This window comes from Chiloscyllium plagiosum, chromosome 32 (genome assembly GCF_004010195.1).
Source record: "Chiloscyllium plagiosum isolate BGI_BamShark_2017 chromosome 32, ASM401019v2, whole genome shotgun sequence".
Classification (NCBI taxonomy): domain Eukaryota; kingdom Metazoa; phylum Chordata; class Chondrichthyes; order Orectolobiformes; family Hemiscylliidae; genus Chiloscyllium; species Chiloscyllium plagiosum.
This window is the reverse complement of record NC_057741.1, coordinates 25,344,462-25,368,959: the sequence shown is the minus strand read 5'-3', so window position 1 is coordinate 25,368,959 and position 24,498 is coordinate 25,344,462. Positions and strand designations below refer to the sequence as shown.

Genomic DNA, 24,498 nt, shown 5'->3' with positions numbered 1-24,498 from the left:
GTATGGTGACGAAACGTCTGAAAATGAACAATTCAGCTCAGTGAGCAAACGCACATCCAGATCATGTTAGGGATAGATAACCTCAGTCGGCTGGGTGGCTTGTTTCCAACAGAGTGATACCAATATCGTGGGTTCAATTCTCGCACCAGCTGAGGATACCACAAAGGTCCTGCTTTCTCAATCTTGCCGCTTACCTGAGATGTAGTGATCCTCAGGTTACACTCACCACCAGTTGTTTCTCTCTAATATGGGAGTAAGATGATGGTGGCTTTACCTTTACAGTTGACATTGCTTCTTAACTTTAATATGTTATACATCTTATGATAAAACCAAGCATTTTGTTTTACGCTCTCATACACCTGAGATGTTGCAGTTATTGTCCTATTAAACTTGCCTCAGAATTTCCACAGCACTGACCTTCTTTCATTGGATGTTATCCTTTGTATTTTAAACAAAATATTTACCTCACACTTTAGATTAGATTACATTACAGTGTGGAAACAGGCCCTTCGGCCCAACAAGTCCACACCGACCCGCCGAAGCGCAACCCACCCATACCCCTGCATTTACCCCTTACCTAACACTACGGGCAATTTAGCATGGCCAATTCGCCTGACCTGCACAGTTTTTGGACTGTGGGAGGAAACCAGAGTACCCGGAGGAAACCCACACAGACACGGGGAGAACGTGCAAACTCCACACAGTCAGGCGCCTGAGGCAGGAATTGAACCTTACTGACTTTCAATTCCATCAACCATGTTTTAACCTATTCCTGTATCTCATTTGATATCCCTTTGAAGCTTCATTTAGTCTTTCAAAGAATTAACCATAATTTTTGTTACTATCACTGAATTTTGATTCCACTCCCAGAGTGTCCAAATCACTGATACACACAATAATTAGGAGTGGCCTCAGAACCGAACCCTGCAGACAACACTAGTCACTTTCAACCACCTGGAAAAGCTAGTTTTAGCTTGGACTTTTCCTTTGAACCTTCAATCACAATCTCCCACATGGGACTTGGTCAAAGGCATTCCCTATATCTAAAGAAAGATATCAGGATGACTTTACCTATCTATCATGCATTGTACATATCGAAGAATTCAATGAAATTTGTCAAGTATAGTCATCCTTTTGAAGTACATATTGGCTTCTGTTTGATACGTATCCAAAGATGATATGTACCTTGGTGAGGAACGAGGAGTTGAAAATGTTCCCATGTATCAGCTGCCTTCGTCCTTCCAACTGTTGGAGGTCATGGGTTTGGCAGATGTTAACAAAGCAGCCTTTGCGACTTTCTGCAATACATTTTTTTCTAAATTGTGCACTCTTCAATAATATTATGTTGGTTTATTTATAAAATTGGTCCAGTTGACTTTCTATCAGTGTGAATCTCAAGATGTTTCGGCTAGGTCTTTTGGCAGTATTGCTAATGTCTTTGATTGTTATGAGGAGGTGGTTAAGCTGTTTCTTAGTGATGTGATGATGCTATGACTTTCAGAGATGTATTTTGTCCTGCTTTATATTTGAAAAGAGGTTTTAAGACAGAGTACCAAGCTGTCTGTTTGAATCTAATAAATAGCTTGTGTGACTTTTGATGTTTTAAAAATTGGAACAATAGAAGCAGCCTGAATGATTGGAGTTGAACTCCCACAAAATCAGGATTTTTAGTTTTAGTTTCTCAGTAGCAGTAGCTGCTGGATGTGGAAGCAATTTTTCCCCCTTCTGTTACAGCTAAAAGCTAGAATTGCACATGAAACAATCTATTTTACTGAATTTGCCTTTGCCAAGGGTATGTTTATGGAATGTTACTATATTGGAACCATTAAATAGTAGTAGTTTGTATATATGATTTTATTAAGCATTTTGATATATATACAGTTAAAACAGTTATTTTGTTCTCTATTAACTATAGTTCATAAATAAAGTGTGTTTTGCATCAAGGGTGGCAGTTTGACCAATCAAATTACATCCGGGACACAACACAATGCTTTACACTTGTCTTTAAAATAAACGTTAGGGTCTAGGCTATCTTCTCAATATATTTTGAGGGAGTTAGGTCTGCTCCATGACAGTGCTTATTGGCTGGCACCTGTGGAAGTGTTGCTTACCCCTTGTCAGCACAAGCAGGAATTTTTGTCCAGATCTTATTGCATGCACGCTGCATGATTTGGTATCTGAGGAGTTGTGCATAGAGTAGAGCGCTGAGCAGTAATCCGCAAGCAGCCTCAGTTTAAGATAGACGAGTGACTCTTCACTAAGCAGCTGAAGTTGGTTGGGCGTGACACACTGTCCGTGGAATTGAAGACAATGGAAATAAAAATTGGGATAGATCTAAAGTGGGCAACCCAATCGCTAGTTGCAGGATTTGAACTGTGAAAGATAGACTGCAACATTCTCCATCATACAGATGGCAAAATGTGTGATGGTACTGTGCCTTTAATGGAGATGGTGTTCTGTCCTGTTTCTCTTGCAGAGAGATGTGGTTCCGAAATGTCTGGTTCAGACCTGCAGATGGTAAACAGCTTTTGAGTGCTCCTGGGTTTTTTTTAAATTTAGACAACTAAGTATGAGTGGGCAGGGTCAGGCTCACACAGAACTAAGGGAGTTTAGATTTTGCATTCAGTTTGACTTTGAGTTAGGTGGCTGCTGGAATTAAAAGACAGAACTCTCCCTCTCTCTCTCTGCTGCTAATGAAGACTTAGGCAGAAATAAAAGAGACAGACTTTTTTCAGTATTTCTTTCGGTTGGACTGGAGAAAGACAGCACATGGGAATAAAATTGTTTTGCTGAATTGCCTTGCCAAGGCTGTGTTTATGGAATGCTGCCTACATTGGAACTGTTGATGATTAGTGGTTGAATCGTATATTATCTTGTTAAGTATTTAAAATAGAGTTAAAGTTATACAGGTTCATCTTTTCATTTGTATTTTAACTGTGTTGTAAGAATAAAGTGTGTTTTGCTAGTGGTGGAACATAGTACCTTCTACTTGCCTTTAAATAAATATATAAGTTAGGGTCTAAGCTATCTCCTTACTACATTTTGGTTGGGGTTGCCTTGTCTTGTCCATAACAAATAAGAAAATAACTGAGTAAGTCAGCACTGGAGTGATACCTGTCGCCTTCTCACCACATCATTAACTAAGTATTAGGTGAGAAGGTCCACTGGGGGCTTTCTCAATGCCCAGCAATTTCAGGGCCTCCATTTGCCATTTTCCAATTACCTGCCTTCCTAGCAGGTAATAAAAGTGACTGGTTTCCAACGAAGTAATCAAGGTGAATCTGCCCACTGAGTTAGAGGCAGGATCTTCATTTGTCCCCCAATACACATATGGGGGAACTCTCTACCTTTGCCTCTGACCCTCATGCCTGGCAAGAAGCTAAAGAAAAAAACTGACCTTCCTACCATTGAATTCCCTCAAGAGTAGGCCTCAACTGACAGTCTTCAGGAGCCAGAGGCTGACAGATTCTGATTGGCTGGCAGCCAAGATACTAGTGTCGAGGCCTGAGATTCACTGAGATGCTCTCCAATTAGCTCTTACCAAGTTGATTGGTGTGTGATTCAACATAACTTCCATAGGACATAGGAGCAGAAATTAGGCCATTCAATCCAACGAGTCTACTCTGACATTCAATCATGGCTGATAAGTTTCTCAACCCCAATCTCCCCATAACCCTTGATCCCCTTGATATTCAAGAACCTATCTATCTTAGTCTTAAATATACTCAATGACCAGGTGACCTGGCCTCCACAGATTTCTGTGGCAATGAATTCCATGGATTCCTAACTCTCTGGCCAAACAAGCTTCTCTTTGTCTTCGTTTTAAAAAGTCTTCTCATTATTCTAAGGCTGTGCCCTTGGTTTGTAGTCTCTCCTACCAATAGATACATCTTCCCAACATCCACTCTGTCCAGGCCATTCAGTATTCTATAAGTTTCAATTCGATCCCCCCTCATCCTTCTAAACTCCATCGAATATAAATGCAGTTTTCAAACATTCCTCATCTGTTAACATTCCTCAGAACTGAGGAAGGGTCACTGGACCTGAAATGTTAAGTCTGATTTCTTTCCTGAGTTGCTGCTAGACCTGCTGAATTTTCCAGCAATTTCTATTTTTGTCTCTTAATTCTAACCATCCCCCCCTCCCCACACAATAGCATTTCACAACTTTTTAAACCTGACTGAGTAAACCCTAACCTTGCACATTTTTTTACAAAGGCTTCTCCAAATGTGTGCGCTTCTCTTCATCTTGCTCATTTTCACCCCAAAATTTGAATGTTAATGTAACAGTAACTGCTGCTGGTTTCAAATACTTCATCAATTGGAATCCATATGAGCAGCCAGCGAAAACCTGAAATGATTTGATTAACAGAAGCATGTTTCAGGTACTCTGTCTGAAACTTAACCAATATCTCCCAATCCTACGATCCTGTAGATTTAACCTCTTCAGAGCCAAGTTTGAATGAACATCAGCATTCGGAACATTACAGGGGCCCCAGCAGCAGCATAGTTAGAAGTTCCAAACTGTGATATTTCATGAAGATATAATCAGCAGTTTCTTAGATGGTAATGGAACGTTTGTTCTGTTTCTATTCAACCAGGTGATCAGATTTATTCAAGTTGTCAGCTGTGAAAGATCTGATATTCTTGTGCAAGAAGCTGCCTGAATTGGGTGGCATGGTGGCTCAGTGGTTAGCACTGCTGTCTCACAGTGCCAGGGACCTGGGATCAATTCCACCCTTGGGCAACTGTTTGTGTGGGGTTTCCACATTTTCCGTGTGCCTGCATGAATTCCCTCCAAGTGCTTTGATTTCCTCCCACAGTCCAAAGTCCATGTGCAGCGTAGGAAATGCAGGATTACAGGGATAGGGTAGGGGGGTTGGGTCTTGGCAGGATGCTCTTTGGAGGGTCAGTGTGGACTTGATGGGCTGAACAGCCTGATTCTATGCAGTAGGATTCTATGGGAGAGGGCCTTGTGTAGTGGCTGGATTTATAATGCAGTGCATCACTAACAGCACAGATTCAATTCCTCCTCCCTGCTGAGGTACTATGAAGGGCACATCTTCTCAAACCTCACACTTGCCACTAGTTGTCTCTTTCTCTAGTTAGTGAATGGGGGGGAGGGGCAGGCAGTGGGGAGGAATGGTGGGAGCTGGACAGTTTATTAGTCTACTGTGCATTCCACTTCCACAGACTCAGTATAACCTCAAATGTCTCTTCCTTACACTTATTTCAACCATTTGATTTTGCATTGGCAGGGTTAATACAGAGTTCCATAGGTTACAGGACTCAGTTGAAAGACTTCTAAGAATTCTGAAATGCTTTGTTATTGTTGTCTGTACTCCATAATTACTTAATGCCTTGTTTTTGAATAAATCCATGGGGTGCCATGGTCTCAATTTTTAATTTAAATGTATATGTTCTGTTTCCTGACCTGTCAGCCTGTTAACTCAATCACGGGGTACATTTGGCATCCTATACATGTTTCCATCACAAATTCAGCATTTCTAACATTTTCCTACTCTGTCTGAAGGAACATCTTTAATTATGTGTCCCCACCTTGTTTTTTGTTCATTTGATGTCAATGTGCTACTGACGCTTTCTGTTCCAGGCACGCATAAACAAAGACCTCAGAAATAACACAAATTTAAAATATTCGTATTCGTTATTTCAGAATGCTATTCTCCTGTGATCTGGCTTTTATTAGCTGATGTTCACTGCCTTGTGTCTGTTTGTATCTGCAGCTCTGAGAAGTCACTTTGGCCACCCCATCATTAATGGAAACTGGGCTATAGATAGACCAGGCACTTATGAAGCAGCAGGAACCCTGTTCAGGTATAAGAGGCCAAATGAGATTAGTACGACTGCAGGGGAATCCTTGATTGCCGAGGGGCCAACCAGTGAAATTCTGGATGTCTATGTAAGTTTAAACTTTGGATCTAAGCTGGGCAATTCCTTTGAAATGCCAGCAAAGCTTCACTTTGGTTCTGTTCATAAATCAAAGGCTCTAACCTTCTGGGATTTGAATAGAAAAACTCCCGAGAAAGAAAACTTTAAGAATCTGGCCATCAGTCAACAATAACTGTAGAGTTGTAGAACCTCAGAAAAATAGAAAGGAATTTGAACATAAAGAAACTGTCAATATAAAATAATTGATAGGACAAAATGTTAACATGACATGCTAAAATAAACCATGGAAAGATTTTTAATATGTTGGTGACTGTGTGTAATGTTCATATAATTTTTGTGATTGGAGAAAATAATAATATAATGTTGATGTGAATATTGATATAAATGTTGTGATTAAAGGTAATGTTAATATATATAAAATAGTGATCATAACTGCTGCCAGGGTGATAGTAAAAAATAATTCATTCACAAATGGCCTTAAGGAAAAGTACCAGTTTGGCTTTGTCATGACTCTCGTATTTGACTGGAACTTCTGTAAGAAAATTAAAGAATTGGCACAGAGTTGGGTCTTACAGGATCCCTGCATCTGGAGAACCAATAAAGATTGTCAGTCAATGGGAACAGTAAGCTAATATAGTTTTAATGGTTGTAGAGAATACTTATATACATTTAAGGATTAGTGAGCAAGCTAGTGACCCAGAATTCATTTAGTCAATAAACAGTCAATGAGTTAGCTGTTAATTAGACTTGCCCTTTCTCATTTCACCCTTGGCCCAATATTTTGCATGGCAAATGAGATGCCAACTAGACCATCTAAATGCAGCTTATTAAAAGGATCAGATGAAGGTATCCTTTTGGAATCTGCCTCATCGAGATTGTTGTGAACTTCTGTGGAGGTGTTCTGCAATCATTTGCCATTTCGGTAACTATTATCTCTGGGGTCCTTAGCTGGAATACAACTTCTGGTGAACACAACTTGAGCACAAATCAATTGAGTTGGAAACTGAAAGATCCAACTGAAAGAGTGTGTTAGATAACTTTGAAAATGCATGTGGTGTCATCTGTCTATGGAGAATGACACAGATGCTTTTGGTTGTGAAAGACATTTCTTTTTTATGTCAACTACTTATTTGAAGTTTCATTTGCCTTATACTCATGTTTAATTTGCAGTTATTCTGATTTCTGTTAAAGTAGGAGTTACAAAGAGTGGAAGCTAGCTGACATTTTTTTCATTTAGGAGTCATTTGGTAAATTTGGTTCTTTTGGCTTCTGGTTTCTCCACAGAGATTGTAACAGCATAGTCAGCTGAACGGTCAGTTTCAGCATTATAAGCCCTTTGTAAAAATGAAAAAAGAAGTTTAATTGTCCAACGACAATGAAAACCTGATGGAAAGAGCTTCCACATGTTTAATAGTTAATTTTCCATGAACTGTTTTGTTATTTTCACAGCCAAATTTATATTATTATAGGAACAGCACACTAAACATTCAATCAAAATTCTGAATGCTTTGAGTTAGTTTTGATGTTGAATTGCTTTTAAACTCTATTGAAGGTCCATTTTTTTTATTTAGATTCACTGTTTTCTTTCTTTTTTCATCTTTTCCAGATGATATATCAACAGGCAAATCCAAAGGTGCAGTATGAATATGTTTTACCAACTGACAACATTGTCAGCAGCCATTCACTTGCCCATACAGCAGATCAACATTTAGGTAAAATCTTATATCCTTGGTCCCAAGACTATGTTGCTGATGGAACATTTCTTTAATACACCACTCTGCCTCGTGTACCATACACTGCCATACACATGAACCATGCATCACTCTATGCCGTATATCAGTGCAAATCTGTCCCAAATGCCATAAGTAGATCTATAGGCCAAATCATTGCTAAGGCACTTCAAAGGGCAGTTAAAATTCAACCACATTGGAGGGTTCATTACTTGAAATAGAAGAATACTTACCACAAAACAGAGAAAACAGCTCAGATACTCAGCATTTGTGTATCTGAAAAGTTATGGTAAAAGTAAAACCTAGCCAAAGTGGGAGGTAGTTCTTCCTGAATTACCTTAGAAAAGTCCAGCAGAATTTCACTATAAGTCAGTAGGATAAAGTAGTAGAATCAGTGCAATCGAATTGCCGCAAGAAAGATCATAGTCTTCAGATTTTGTGGTTGTTGGTTTGGAGATGATGAGGTTCTGGGTCCAAGTAATAGTCATTAGTTGACTTCAAGTTGTTTAAAGACTATTTGGTGATGACTAGGGGTGGGCTTTGGGCCAAGGGTACTCCCCCAGATCCTGAAAAGATGCCATCCATTAGGGTCATGAGTAGCACATGGTCGGTTGGTTGACATTTGCGTGTGGGAAAGTTATATGTCACCACCTAGACCAGCCCAGGTAGTGACCAAAACAGCCTCTGACAGATGTAACTGCACCTTGCTAAATGGAGATGGTCCATATGTTCCATGATCATTTTGTAGTTAAATTTTAGTTTCGCAGTGGGCTTTTTTTTTCAGTCTGAGAATAGGTCAGTTTTCATGGCTGTTCCTGTTGTCCAGCTTTTCCTAGCCAAACGCATTGAGAAAAACTTGCTTTAATGTCCGACCAGCCCTTCAGTTCCCTTATTTTTCAACTTTGCCGCAGGTAAAGCCATCACTCCATCTCCTTTCCTGTAGGAAGAATGTGAAAACAGACATGTGGGGTACTTATAAAGGCAGGTGTAGGAATTCCAAAATATTCAGCACCTATGGGCTGGAACTTACTTTGAGTCTCTCGTCCCTTAACCTCACCAACAATGCAGTCAAAATGCAGCTAATCTTGCCATTTCCATCATTGTTACAGAGGGAAAACGAGAGCAGTTCAGAGGAATACTCAGCTGTTGCTCCCGGTTATACTAGCCCTCCCCTCCCACTTAGCTACACCACTTTGCACTTTGATTGCTGTTTGCGATGTAAAATTTGAAACCTGTCCATCCATTGTAGGAGAGGCCTTTAACGGTCAGCTGTCATACGGTGCTGATGGTGACGTGTACATTCTCCGTGAAAGAGAGGTGGGAAACTTTGTCAGTGGAGTGCATGCAAACCAATTGCAGTCCAGAAAGTACCAAACGAGCACTGGAGAAGTGTTGCACTCCTGGGCAGAGGGGCCAAGGAAGAAGAGGGAATTCAATTGGAAACAAATTGGAAGCAGTGAATGCACCGTCTCGTGTGGAACGGGTAAGATGTCCCAAATTTAATTATCTGGTAGCCTAACCAAAGTGAGATGAGATCATTTTGCTCTAACGCATCACAAGTTTGATCCAACAAGATTGACTGTTCACTTGCCCAGGGATAAGTGAAGCCATCAGTTGTTGTTGGCTAGCCTCCTTTGCACTGTGAATGAACTTTGCTATCTTCTTCGAGTATTCCATCATGCCATCTGTCTTTCTTTGACCTAAACTTTTAAAACAGTTTACACTACAGAGTAAAAACGCAGAAATATGCAAAGATGAAATGAATATTTTTTCATCTGGGAAATAATTGCATTCCATAAATGAATCATTATTAAATAAGATGATTGAAATTATTTGCATTATTTTCTTGTACTTGGGAATGAGGAGTAAGCACCAGTTAATATTGAACCTGGGCTTGTTTTCAAAAATTTGATATGATCTTACAGATTTCTGAGTGTTGAGCTGAATTGGTTTCTTCCAATTTTCAGCAAATTATTTAATGCATTCATATTTTCTCAAGAACAAACTTTGATATTTGTTTTCAAACAGCACAAAACTTAATTGACCAGCAACATTTTAGCATAGAATGATATGCTGCAAGGGATGGGGAATGTATATATTGCAAAGCCTGAGACATTATAGTTGTGTGGGAATGACTGGATAGACCAAAGTCTTGTCCCATCCATTACTGTTCATCTGTTAACATGTTCATGTTTGAAATCTTATGCAGTTCCCCAAGAATTAAATACTTCTTTTTCTGCAACAAAGCACTTACCAACCACTCCTAGAGTGAAATGTTGAATCATGCACAAAAACAATAAACTGTAATAAGGAAAATCACAGTAGGCCTGGCAGCATCAGTGGAGCGAGCAATAAAGGTTGGAAGGGAATTACATAACTATCATTCTTAGGGGTGGTTTTATTTGTTTGGTTAATTCCAATGATCCACCTATCCTTCATGTTTTTTAAGCAAACCTTCCCACCCATTCCAAATACCTTTGCTTTTCCCTCCACAGATCCTGCCAGACTTGCTGAGCTTTTCTAACACTTGTTTTTAATGCCATATCTCCCTCATCCACTGTAACTTGCTTGCTTAAAATATATGATAAAACTTATGGATGTATTTTATTAAATGAATGTACATTTAGTTTATAATGATTTCAGCGAGCTTCAGTGTTACCAAAAGTCAAGGTCCAGTCACATCTCATAACAACTAACTTCACATAAATATTTTGAATTTAAACATTATTGGCCTCAAATACTCTATATTTCAAACTAGTGGAAATTACATCCAAACAGTTAGAAAATGTAGACCACCATAACCCTTTAAGATGTTCTACATCCACAATTACAACTGCCTTCCTATGTGTATCACTTTTGTTTTGTCAAAGGGAATCCTCTATGATATTGTTCATGATAAGTTAGAAACCAGAGTCACCCTCTTGCCTGTCTTCATGTTGCTGATTATATAAAGGGGAATTTATTCTGTAATCGATTCCCAGTTTTATGTCCCATTAGCTTAAGCATAGCGGGGAGCTGAGGCTCAAGAATGTGAGAACTCTGAGTACTTGTTCCAAACTTCCTGTTTTCCAGCAGTAAAATTAGAAGTGTTGGCAGAGTCCTGGTATGGTGAGGCTTTCTTAATATTATCATAGCCAACATAATTATTAGGATTTGCACATTTGTAACCTTCTGAAATAGTCAAAGTGTGCGTCTACAGGTGTAACTGAAGTGAGGACTGCAGATGCTGGAGATCAGAGCTGAAAATGTTTTGCTGGAAAAGCGCAGCAGGTCAGGCAGCATCCAAGGAGCAGGAGAATCGACGTTTCGGGCATGAGCCCTTCTTCAGGAATCCTGCTCCTTGGATACTGCCTGACCTGCTGCGCTTGCTGGATGACTAGCCAGCAACATTACTATGATGCCACCATCTCTCTTTCAGTCGGGTACATTTTTTCTTACATTAAGCTATTTTCCTGATCAGCCTGTTCAGAGGTGATATTATACATCTCTGGAGCAGGTGGGTGTTGAACCCAAGGCTCTCAGTTCAGGACATTACCACTGGGCCACAAGAACCCAGCCAATCTTGTTTCAATGAGGATTCAATTAGAATCAGGTGTAGGCCATTTGGCCCTTTAGGCCTCTTGTGCTCTTCAGTAAGATCACAGCTAATCTGATTGTGCCCTTAACTCTACATTCCTGCTTACTCCTGATAACCTTTGATTCCATTGTTAGTCAAGAATCTATTTATATCTGTCTTTAAAAATGGCTCTGTCTTCACCAATCTCCAGGAGAGAAGAGTTCCAAAGATTCATGAATCTGTGAAAGAAATAAAAAGTTCTCATTACTTTCTTCTTAAATGTAAAGATTCTTCTTTTTCAAACTATGTTCCCTAATTCTGGTTTTTCTCTAAAATGGAAACATCCACCTGATTAATTCCTCTCAGGATCTTGGATGTATTTCAGTAAGGTCACTGCTCATTCTTCTAAACACTAATGGATACGGTGTAGCCTGTCCTCATAAGGTAACCCCATCACCGGCCCCCAATCCCAGGTGTCAGTTGAGTAAACCTTCTTTGAACTGCTTCTAATGTGGGCGGCACGGTGGCACAGTGGTTAGCACTGCTGCCTCACAGCACCTGAGACCCTGGTTCAATTCCCGCCTCAGGCGACTGACTGTGTGGAGTTTGCACATTCCCCCCGTGTCTGCGTGGGTTTCCTCCTAAATTGTCCGTAGTGTTAGGTAAGGGGTAAATGTAAATGTAGGGGTATGGGTGGGTTGCGCTTCGGCGGGTCGGTGTGGACTTGTTGGGCCGAAGTGGCGGTTTCCACACTGTAATGTAATCTAATCTAATCTAAAAATGTATTTACGTTCATTCTTAAAAAAAACGACTGCACACAATAGTCTAAATATGTCCTCACCAACACTGTATGGCTATAGCAATGTTTCCCTACTTTTATATTTCATTTCCCTTGCAATGAACAATATATTCTATTTGCCTTCCCGTACACTTCATGTACCTGCAGACTAATTTTATATGATTCACACACCAGCACACACAGAACTCTCAGTTCTTCAGAATTCTGCAATCTTTCTCGATTTAAATAATGTGCTGATTTTCCCTTCCTAACTTAACTGGTTATCCATTCAGGAACTGTCCTCCAGCTCTGCTCTGTTTACTTGAATTCAATGTGAGGCAAACAAAGGACTAGTTGTAATTTAAAGAAAGACTTCTGTTAATGTAGCATCTTTCCGCTTCAAAACATCCTATACCAAAGAGGTAACTTTGATGTATAGTCACTGTTGTATTATACGAAACTTGGCAGTCAATGATGTGCACAGCAAGCTTACACAGGGAGGACTGTAGAAGCTGGAGATCAGAGTTAGTGCTGGAAAAGCACAGCAGGAGAGGAGCAGGAGAATCGACATTTCGGGCATAAGCCCTTCATTCCTGAAACATTGATTCTCCGGCTCCTTGCATGCTGCCTAACCTGCTGCGCTTTTCCAGCACCACACTCTTGACAGCAAGATCACACAGAGAGCAATGTAATGACAACCAGATAATCTGTTTTTGTGATGTTGATGGAGGAATAAATATTGGCCAGAAGACTGATGGTAACTCCCTGGCTCTTCTTAAAGATAACGTACTAAAACCTTTTAATGTTCACTTGAGAGGACAGGTGCAGCCTCAGGTTGATATCTGATCTGAAAGACGGTGCTTTCAGCAGTGCACTACCCCTTCAGTGTTGCACCAAAGTGTTGATCTTTATTTTTCTGCTCAAGTCCAGATCTGAGGAACTTGAATTAATATTTACACAGGAACAGATGTGAGCCTAATCTCAGGAATGTGCTATGGTATGGCGTGATTGACATGAATTCCATAGGTGTATTTGAGGGGAAGTAGATCAACATATGAAAGAAAACAGCAATAGGATATGTTGATAGGGTGAGATAAAATAGGCTGGGGGGAGGCTCCTGTAGATAATAAACATCAGCGTTGAGCAGCTGGTTTGTCCAAGTGTAATATATATAGTCTGTAGTACGTCTTGATTAGGATTTCAGGTGTACATTGCAGCTAGGATACACCATGTATTGAATGTAGTTAAGCATGGTCATTAATGGCGTAAATTTTCTGATAAACATCAGAACCGCTGTGTCTGATGCTGATCAATCTGCAAACTATCCACTCACCTGGTTAGGTTTAGAAGATCTGGTTGGGTTTAGAAGATCCATCATCTAATGCAGCAAGTCAAAACAACCCTCTCAATACAGAAATACATGCAATTATTTAAGTAAACTACTCTCATAAACATTTAGATATCTGCTTCATGAGATTTCACATGGCAGTGAGAGCAATTCTGGAGTACTGTGTATAGCAGTACCCCCCTTACTTAAGGAAAAATGTAAATGCATTGGAAGCGGGTCAGAAAAGCATTTTAGATTAATCCTAGGAAGGTTGTCTCATGATGAAAGGTCGGACAATTTAGGCTTTTATCCTCTGGAGTTTAGATGAATAAGAGGCAATTTACTTGAAAGATATAAGGTTCTGAGGAATCTTTAACAGGTTAGATGTGGAGAGGATGTTTCCTCTTCTGGGAAAATCTAAAACTAGGGATCACTGTTTATAAGTAAGGCATCACCCCATTTAAGACAGAGATAATGAGAATATTTTCTCTCACAAAAGGTCATGAATCTTTGAAACTCTCTTCCTCAAAAAACAGAAACAGAGTCTTTGAATGTTTTCGTGGTAGAGGTAGATAGATTCTTAATAAGCAAAGGGGTTTAAGGTTATCAAGGGGTAGGCAGCAATGTAGAATAATCAGATCAGTCATGAGCAGATGTTAAAGGTCAAGTGGCCTACTCCTGCTCCAAGTTCATATGTTTGGGGATATAGGGGAGACCATTTAGGACTGAGATGAGGAGAAATGTCTTCGCCCAGAGAATTCTCTGCCACAGGAAGTGGTCAAGGCCAAAATATTGTTTTCAAGAAGGAGTTAGATGTGGTTTTTAGGGCTAAAGGGATCAAAGGGTGTGGAGACAGCTGCAACTGAGGACTGATTTGTATAATCAGCCATGATCATATTGAATGGCAGAGCAGACTCAAAGGGCAGAATGGCCTACTCCTGCTCCTATTTTCGATGGTTCTAAATCTCCTGTGAAATGGTAAACAGAAATTTCTTGTGAAGTAAATGATCTATCATTAAAATAAGCCTACAAGAAGGGGTCGGGTATGGTTCTTTTCGCCAAGGGGATCCAGGCATATGGGAGAAAGCAGGAACTGAGTTTAATGGTCAGCCATGATCATAATGGATGGGCAAGCAGGCTCAAAGGGCGGAATGGTCTACTCCTGCCCTTATTTTCTATGTTTCTATGTTTCAATATTTGTAATTACCACAGCTCAGTGGTGATACTGGGCTTGTTCTTCCAATATTTTGGCTTGACATCATTTTTAGGAAGTTCTCTCCATGGGTCATGGTGATTTTTCTTATGGACCCCGGTTGCTCACCTCATTACTTGTACATGCAGGATTCGTGGCGCCCTTCTCACTGAATCACCCCTGTACAGTGTTGACAACCAAAACAAGCTTTCTGGTTTTCTGCCTGTGCTAAGAAGCAAGTCAAGGCAGAGACACTACAAGCATCCAAATACGTGCAACCTATATGCGTGCTAAGGAAACAAGCAAAGAGCCCTGAGATGCATCTTTTGCAGATGTATAGCATGGTTGTGTGCTCCTACATCCAGAGTACTCAGCAGTAGTGTTGTCATTTTTGTCATACTTTCCCAAATTTCCCAATCAAGAGTTGTGAAAATTCTGCCAATTCTCACCCTTGAGACAGAAGATCATTGTTATCTAGCTCACTACTGATTATGGGACTTTGCCATGCACAATTTGGTCTCTGTATTTCCCTGTTTCACAACTGTGGCTTCATCTCAATTAACTCCGAAGCACTTTGCAACATTCTAATATCATGGAAGGTGCTATATAAATGCAGTTACTTTTTTAACTATCTCTTAATTAGCTATATATTGGCAAGTGTCATCTTCACTGCAAATAATTACTTGAGGAGACTGCCTTGAGAATTTAGTTTAATATTTTACTAATAAGTAACACAGGTTTAAATATGTTTACTGTTAGTGATATCTTTGAGGTGAACCCTCCGCCACAAATACTATTTTTGGATAATGCCCTCACCTTAGATTAGTAAAGCAGATGGACAAATGTCGGTCTTTCTTTAGTTATGAAATTGCAATATATGGGCAATAAATTGCCTTCCTGTCTGCGACAGCTAATCAAAACCAAACTGGATTGCCTTATGTGAGCACATGTTCCATATTTCTTGTATCATTGTACATGTTCTCCTCATTGAATCCTTCCTACATTCCTTGGCCCATCCACTAAATTTGCCCAGATTTCTTTTTTGCCAACTCCCCTCCATACATCTCTCATACACATAGCTAGCTGTCATCAGCAAAATTTTACCACATTACAAGACAGATCTCCTTTGCATGAGTAGTGTGAATAGTGCAGGATCCACAATAGACCCCTTTGGAATTGTGGTCACTGCTCCTTTTGAATTTCTTTTTTTCCATTATCACTCTCTACACCCCCACCATTTGTCTTTTGCTTTCATCCATCTGGCTAATTTGTCACTAATTCCCTCAGTTTATTTTCTTGAAAGACTTCACCAGCGCAGTTTTATCAAATGACTTCTGAAAATCAAAGTAACTTATCTCGGTTGGATATTCTGTGTCACTTTTTTTTAAACTGGTGTGTTTGTCCATTATTTTAAACCAGCTAAAAACTGGGGTAGCACAGTGGCTCAGTGGTTAGTGCTGCTGCCTCACAGCGCCAGGGACCTGTGTTCGAATCCATCTTGGGGTGACTGTCTGTGTGGAGTTTGCATGTTCTCCCTGTATCTGTGTGGGATTCTGCTGGATGTTTCGGTTCCCTCCACAGTCTAAAGGTGTGCAGGTTAGGTGGTTTGACCATGCTAAATTGTCCAGAGTGTCTAGGGATATGCAGGGTAGATGGATTAGCCATGGGAATTGCAAGGGTCTGGATGGGATGCTCTTCGGAAGGTCAGTGTGGACTGAATGGGCTGAATGGCCAGCTTCCACGCTGTAAGGATTCTATGATCAAACGTGTGGAGGAAAGATTCCAAATCAATACATTCAGAATGCAGATGCTGATGTGCTATTTGAGGAGACAATAAGAATGATATTGACAATCAGTGCCTGGGAATTGAAGTGAATCCCAATTGGATCATCTTTGAAGAAACGACTGACAAACAATCTGCTCTTTTAGATTCCCATATAGTAGTAAAGGTGAAAATTATCCTTGGTGTCTTTCTATGTTGCTAGAGCACAGAAAAACCCTACTGTAGGACTACTTCTGTTGCCGAGCTGGTACCACCTTGAGTATAGAGCAGTCAAACTCCTGATGAAGGGCTTTTGCCCGAAACATCGATTTTCCTGCTCTTCAGATGCTGCCTGACCTGCTGTGCTTTTCCGGCACCACTGATCTAAACTCTGGTTTCCAGTAATCTGCAGTCCTCACTTTTGCCCTATAGAAAAGTCATAACTATCTCTGGCATCTCCAAACCGCCACGTCAGAGACAATGTAGTGAAAGACAACTCTGAGCACTTATTAAACATAGCTTTGGCATGCAGTCTGCAAGGCCAGAATTTTGTGGAATAGTTGTGCCAAACTAATCAAATGCCATCGCAGCGAAAAAAATCCCTGTAATAAAGCACAGGTTGAGTGCATCGCTTTTATAAGTAGGATCAATAGGCACTCTATAATACAAGATATAATTTTACATTTTCAGGTGACTGTCTTTCATACTGTGCATCCTTCGCATTTTCTGGAACAATGTACCTGGTCACACAGTGCCAGAAAAGCAGCCAGTGCTTTTTAATAACTGGTGATCTCTCTGCTTTCCCCGTGCTCTAATAAATCATTGCAAAATACCTGACAGATAGATGACCCACAAAAGAATAATGGCACTGTTTGTATTTGGTCCTCAAAGCATAATGCTTTACATAGCACATGCAACATTTGCTGAAATTCGAAAGGAATGCTCAAAGGGTGGACACGGGGTTAACAACTCTTAAAGCAAGAAGTGTAGCAATTTTAACAGAACTAACATGTTAAGAGTACCAGATAGAAAATGTCATCCCCCATACCAAAATGTCGTTCAGATGAGACTTTAAACCAATATTTCCCTGCCTTCTCAGGTAGACTCAAAGGATCACATGGCACTTTTAGACGAGTTTCTCTGCCCAATGTTTATCCCCAAAATGCAAGACAGACCTATGTTGACTACCCAGGATGCCATCATAAATCTCTTGATTATTACAGCTTCCATCATTCTGTCAGCTGTAGCTCCATTGGTAGCGAAGGTAGCATGTTCTAAGTCTCCCTCCAGAAATTTAACACAAGAAGTCAGCAGCACAGAGGGAGTGCAGCACAAAGGGAATGCTGCACTAAGGGAATGCAGCAGGAAGTTCAGCACTGTCTGGGAGTATAGAAGGGGAAGAGAGCAGCATTGTGGGAGTGCTGCACTCTCACAGGTGCCATCTTTCAGATGAGATCAAACTGAGAACACCTCTGAGGTGGACATAAAAGATTCTTTGGCACTCCTTTGTAAAAACAGCAGGGGAGTTATTCCAAGTGTCCTGACTAATATTCATCCTCCAATCACTAAAAGAACAAACTATCTACTCATGACCACATTGCTCTTTGTAAATCCTTGCTGTATACAGATTGGCTGCACATTTTCTATATATTGTAACAGTGACCACAGTTCAAAAGTTCTTCATTCTTTGTATCGTGTTTTGGGATACCCTGCGGGTTTCAAGGGCACTAGTTAAATGCAAGTATTTCTTAATGATCAAAAAGTAGTTTTAATGTATAACTAAATTCTTATATATAACCTAACCCAACCATAAATGGAAAGTTGCAATTCTATTAAATAATTATATTAACAGATTCCTATTAATATTTTTAACTTGTGAACGTAACTATGCAGTATCTAATTAGTTGCACTTTAGATAACTTATTCATTCTGACTATATAGGAACGACCTGACTGTGAACATGAATTGCACACTGAAAGCAACTCCAACCTGATGCAATATTTCACATGAAGTTCATCTTAAGGTCTGCAAACTGAAACTGGACAAATATTCTGGGGAACCATTAGCAAAGCAGCACTTCCGACATTATATCACTGTATAACTGTCCGCAGTGTACATCAATGTGCATTAGCTGAGCTGTACATCAACGAACAATTTCCCCAGTAAAAACAAAATCTTTCCTTTTATACTGATTTGTGCAAATTAACAAGTCTGGAGAAAGTGGAACTGACCCAGCTGTGACTTTTTATGAAATGGCAAAATCCTAACTGCTGGGTCACACAATATTGAATAAACTGGAGCAGTGCAAAAAGAAAGACACTGTATTTCAGTGACCTGAGGATTGAGCACATATACATTACAGTGAATGCATTGAGCGGTGATCAGTGCAGCATGACTCACACTTCCTACTCTGTAATAACAAGCCCATTACATGTGTCAGTTCAGAGTTAGCCTATATTTTAAACCAAGGAGTTCAGCACAGTATGTTAGATGGCAACAACATTATTACCTACTTCCACTGATCAGATATGACTCCACATTAAATGAGCAACCCATTATCTTTGCATGTAGCAGTTCATTTTACACAAGTTCAGATTGTCACTAGAGAGCTTCATGATAATGCGTTAGAAATCTAGGCATGTAGTACTCTTGATTTTCCATCCATCAAAACTGATGCTCAGAAAATCAGAGTAAGTACAGTTGAATGCCCATTTTATGCTCTATCATAGATTTGTAAATCGTGCAGCAACAAGAGTTGATCATTCAGCACCTCAAGCTTGTACCATCATTTATTATCTTAACTCATTTTGCCTGCCTTGGCTCCATAACTCTTAACACTGTTAACTGACCAAAGGTACCTGATTAAAATATAAAGTTCTCTGAAATTTGGGTTCTCTGGAAATTCCATCATAACATTGGTACATTGTCTTCAGTGCAACTGACCCTAGTCTTAGGGTGGCTCAATGTTTAGCACTGCTGCCTCACAGCACCGGGGATTCAGATTCGATTCTACCTTTGGGTGACTGTCTGTGTGGAGTTTGCACATTCTCCCTATGTCTGTGTGGGTTTCCTCTAGGTGCTCTGGTTTCCTCCCACAATCCAAAGATGTGCAGGTTAGGTGGATTGACCACGCTAAATTGCCCCATAGTGTCAGGGATGTGCAGGCCAGGTGGATTGAATGTGGGGTTATAGGGACACGATGGGTGCTTTTTGGAGGGTCAGTGCAGACCCGATGAGCTGAATGGTCCCCATCTACACAATAGGATTCTAATGCAATATCCTTACATTGTGAAACTTGAAAAGGTTCAGAAAAGATTTGCAAGGATGTTGCCAGGAGTTGGAGGATTTGAGCTATGGGGAGAGGCTGAACAGACTGGGGCTGTTTTTCCTGGAGCCTTGGAGGCTGAGGGGTGACCTTATAGAGGTTTATAAAATCATTAGAGGCATGGATAGGGTAAATAGACAAGGTCTTTTCCCTGCGATGGGGGAGTCCAGAACTAAAGGGCATAGGTTTAGGGTGAGAAGGGAAAGATTTAAAAGGGAACTAAGAGGCAACATTTTCATGCAGAGGTGGTGCTTGTATGGAATTACAACATTTAAAAGGCATCTGGATGGCTATATGAATAGGAAGGGTTTGGAGGGATATGGGACAAATGCTGGCAAATGGGACTGGATTTGTTTAGGATATCAGATCGGTGTGGATGAGTTGGACCGAAGGATCTGTTTCCATGCTGTATATCTGTCTGACTCTGTTTTGTTGGTCATTTAATTAACACAATTGTATACTAAATGTTTGAGGTAGTGAATTCCTTCCATTAATAATAAATGTCTTCTCTTCCTTTTTAGGAAGCCGTGCACTTATTTTCAAGTGTGTTAACAGGAATACACATGAAGAAGTATCTGAAAACCTGTGTGAGATAGCAATGAGGCCAACACCAGATGAAGAAGCCTGCAATATCCAGCCATGCCCAGCCTAGTATGTTCACTGAGAATAGCTTTATCACACACACACACCTTCATGTTTAAATAGAACATTTCATAAACCTGAAACAGTCAGTGTGCAGTCCCTGCAGTAATGGATGCAGTTTGGATACAGGCCAACCAGGGGCCAACAGAAACAGAAACTTAATCAAAGCCTAAGAAGCTATGAAATTGTGCTGTAATAACAAGTAACCACTGGAGATTGAGCACATTTAATAAAAGAAACGCCTCCAGAAGCTGTGTTTTCTGGTTCAGTATATTACAAACACTGCTGTATATTGGCACGAGCAAATGTCAATGAGCATGAAATGTCTTTGGTATTCACTCATAAGAAGTGGGCATTGCGAGTTAGGCCAGCATTTATCGCTCATCCCTTATTGCCTGTGCAAAAGTGGTGCTGAGCTAAAACTCTGCAGTCTGTGTGTTACATTTTGCAATGTTCTGATGTTTTAATGAGGATGTTTTATCTTCAAGGTGAGAATTGTTAGAGCACATTGTATGTGTGTACATGGTATGTGTATACATATTGGCACTTCCAACAAGGTCACAGGCTAGGGACAGAATTAAAGCTGCGTATCATGTGACCCCAGTAAAATACTTTATCCCTAGCCACTGATTTGCTGATTGTAAAGTTTCCATTTCCCACACTGGCCATAATCTGAAATGAATATAGTTTGGAGGCACATTTCCTCCTGCAATTTTTATGTATTTTTTTTAATGAAAATCAGGAACAAAATCTCCGATTTATCCAAAATCCAATTAACACTTTTTTTGTTCATAAAAAAGTTTTAAATGAGCTGCCTTGTAGTTTCCATCTCTGTGCATTGTTTGTATCACTCAGCAGGTCTCACTGAAAAAGCACCAGGAACGAGAGAAGGCTCCTTCCTCCACTTTGAAAAATGCAGGTTGTGTGAATGTTCTGCACACCCTGGGGGTGGATTCCCACTGGCTTTTCCCCATCATCTACAGTAATTTCAGTCGAAGAGCTGCTGAAAAGCATGAAAACTGGCATAAATAATGGCTGAGTAGGAGAAGCCCTGTGGAAATCCCTCATTCCCAGTGAGCTTAGAAAATAACAGCAATGTTCTTGAACTAAATGGGTTCTTTCAGAGGGATAGCTTTTTGAATCAAGGACATTCTGTTTCAAATGCCTTTTCTCTGATGTTGTAACTCCGCATTCACTCTTTTTGAATGATTTAATCAGCATCTTCAATTGGTTGTAAATGCTGAGGATATGTTGAGGTCATAAAAGCTACTATTTCAATGTGAGTCTGTCTATCCTGTCTTTCTTTTCATGGTCCTTCTCTCCAGATGTTTACATGAGGATTGTACATGGGCAGCACAGTGGCTCAGTGGTTAGCACTGCTGCCTCACAGCACCAGGGTCCCAGGTTCAATTCCAGTCTCGGGCAGACTGTCTGTGTGGAGTTTGCACATTCTCCCCGTGTCTGTGTGGGTTTCCTCTGGGTGGTCTGGCTTCCTCCCACAGTCCAAAGATGTGCAGATTAGGTGAATTGGCCATGCTAAATTGCCTGTAGTGCTAGATGCATTAGTCAGAGGGAAACGGGTCTGGGTGGGTTACTCTTCGGAGGGTCGCTGTGGACTGATTGGGCCAAAGAGCCTGTTTCCACACTGTAGGGAATCGAATCTAATCTAACATCACTGGAAAACGTGCGCTGGGATATTACAAACGTTTGTTCAGATAGTGATGTGCATTAGCACTAAGATAGTTTCTTTCCCCTTTTCGTTAACTTCACTTTGATGATCATAAAATTGCAAGAAGTATATTTCTTCACATTGTTTCCAATTGCGAGGGGTCATTAACATATCGCACGTTATTGCTTTTGTCAAAGCTGGGACCTGGGAGAATGGTCAGAATGCAGTAAGACGTGTGGTCCCGGAATACAACATCGGCAAGTGCTTTGCAGACAAGTTTATGCCAACCGGACCACCACTGTTCAACCTGAGCGATGTCAGCACCTGGAGAAACCCGAAACAACCACAACCTGCCAACTGAAAATCTGCAGCGAATGGCATATCAGGACAGAATGGAGTGAGGTATACCTAACCCAGGGGCAGCATAGCTGCATCATCTAGAATGAGTAGTAGCCACACCAGCTTGAGCATCAGACTCTGTATCAGTCTGATTTCTGTTGAATATATGTGGGCGGCACAATGGCACAGTGGTTAGCACTGCTGCCTCACAGCGCCAGAGACCAGGGTTCAATTCCCGCCTCAGGCAACTGTCTATGTGGAGTTTGCACATTCTCCCCATGTCTGCATGGGTTTCCTCCGGGTGCTCCGGTTTCCTCCCATGGTCCAAAGAGGTGCAGGTTAGCGTGGATTGACCATGCTAAATTACCCATAGTGTTAGGTGAAGGGGTAAATGTAGGGGAATGGGTCTGGAAAAGCCTGTTTTCACACTGTAAGTAATCTAAAAAAAAGCGACCGAAGGAACATAAGAAATAAGAAGCAAGAGTAGGTCATTCAAGCCTACACCACCATTATAATCTGCCCCAAACATCAACTCCTCTTTCCTGCCACCTCCTCATAGCCCTCAACTCCTCAATATTTTAAGAAGTCCATCTACCTCCTCTTTAAATACTTTAAGTAATCCAGCCTCCACAACTTACAATTCCAAATATTCACTACCCTCTGACAAAAGGGAGTTCTACACTCCCAGGAGCTAGATTTCCATTGGTTTTTCCCCTTCATCGATGATAATTTCAGTGGAAGAGCTACAGAAAACCTGCAGACAATGTTGAAGAAGAAATTACCTTGCTTCTCAGTTTTAAATGATAATCTTCTTATTCTGTAGCTATATGCTGTAGTTTGAGACTGTGCCACTCCCCCACTGGTGGAAACATCCTCTCAACATCTATCACATTAAACCCCTTCAGAATCCTGTATGTGTCAATATGATCATCCCTGCCAAACTCTGTTGAATAAAGGCCTAATGTACCATTCTTGATAAGTCAACCCCTTCATCCCAGGGAACCCAAATTGAGAATTAATCAAGGAACTGATTTATATAGGTCCTGGTGACAATATTGGCTGTTACTTGTCAGCAGAACAGGATTGAAAAAGTCATATCCAGTTACAAAATTACTTGGAGAAAAAAACAATAAAACATTACTCGTGAACTCAAAAGAATCAGTTACTGGACAAAGAAACCTTGGAGTACAGGTACATGGCTCCTTGAAAGTGGAGTCGCAGGTGATAGGATAGTGAAGAAGGTGTTTGGTATGTTTTCCTTTATTGGTCAAAGCATTGAGTGTAGGAGTTGGGAGGTCATGTTGTGGCTGTACAGGACATTGGTTAGGCCAGTTTTGGAATATTGTGCAATTCTGGTCTCCCTCCAATAGGAAGGATGTTGTGAAACTTGAAAGGGTTCAGAAAAGATTTCCAAGGATGTTGCTGGGAGTTGGAGTATTTGAGCTATAGGGAGAGGCTGAATAGGCTGGAACTGTTTTCCCTGGAGTGTCAGAGGCTGAGGGGTGACCTTAGCGAGGTTTATAAAATCATGAGGGACATGAATAGGGTAAATAGGCAAGGACTTTTCCCTGGGGGGGTAGGGTAAATAGGCAAGGACTTTTCCCTGGGGGGGGGAGTCCAAAACTGGAGAGTGTAGGTTTAGGGTGAGAGGCGAAAGATTTAAAAGGAACCTAAAGGACAACATTTTCATGCAAAGGGTGGTGTGTGTATGGAATGAGCTGCTAGAAGAAGTGGAGGAGGCAGGAACAATTACAACATTTAAAAGGCATCTGGATGGGTACATGATTAGGAAGGGTTTAGAGGGATATGCGCAAGTGCTGGCAAATGTGACTCGATTAGGTTAGGGTATCTGATCAGCATGGACAAGTCAGACCAAAGTGTTTGTTTCCATGCTGTACATCTCTATGACTCTATCGCCTAGGAGCCCCACCAGCCATATGTGCTCCCATACCCTCAACCTGTAATTTACCTTGACACTGGTCTGACTGGGCTTTCTTTGAGGGCTCAATTCGGTCAGCTACAGCAGGATACATGTTTGACAGCTGCCTGTCAGATTTCAATTCAGAACTATAAGTGCCCTTTCACCACTGGAATAGTGATTCTGACAAGTAATCTTCCAAAAGTGCAGCAAATAGTTAGGAGAGAAATCCAAAACATTGCGCTTGCTGAAAAAGAGACATGCTGTTGAAGTTCTTCATTTTGTACTCAGCTGCACAGCTGCACAAATGCCAAATTTCAAGGGAAACAAAAATTTAGACTGCTTGAGAAA

At 40.7% G+C, this 24,498-nt stretch overlaps 1 protein-coding gene across 1 annotated transcript in view; it reads left to right on the top strand.

The window, feature by feature from the left end:
- Positions 1–24,498, top strand: part of adamtsl7 (ADAMTS-like 7) — a 409,961-nt gene that overhangs the window by 366,837 nt on the left and 18,626 nt on the right. Inside the window, exons 9-13 of the mRNA XM_043674273.1 lie at positions 5,744–5,919; positions 7,516–7,621; positions 8,889–9,122; positions 20,101–20,230; positions 22,088–22,292. Of these exons, the coding sequence (XP_043530208.1) occupies positions 5,744–5,919; positions 7,516–7,621; positions 8,889–9,122; positions 20,101–20,230; positions 22,088–22,292 (851 nt within the window). The remainder of the gene's footprint in view (positions 1–5,743; positions 5,920–7,515; positions 7,622–8,888; positions 9,123–20,100; positions 20,231–22,087; positions 22,293–24,498) is intronic.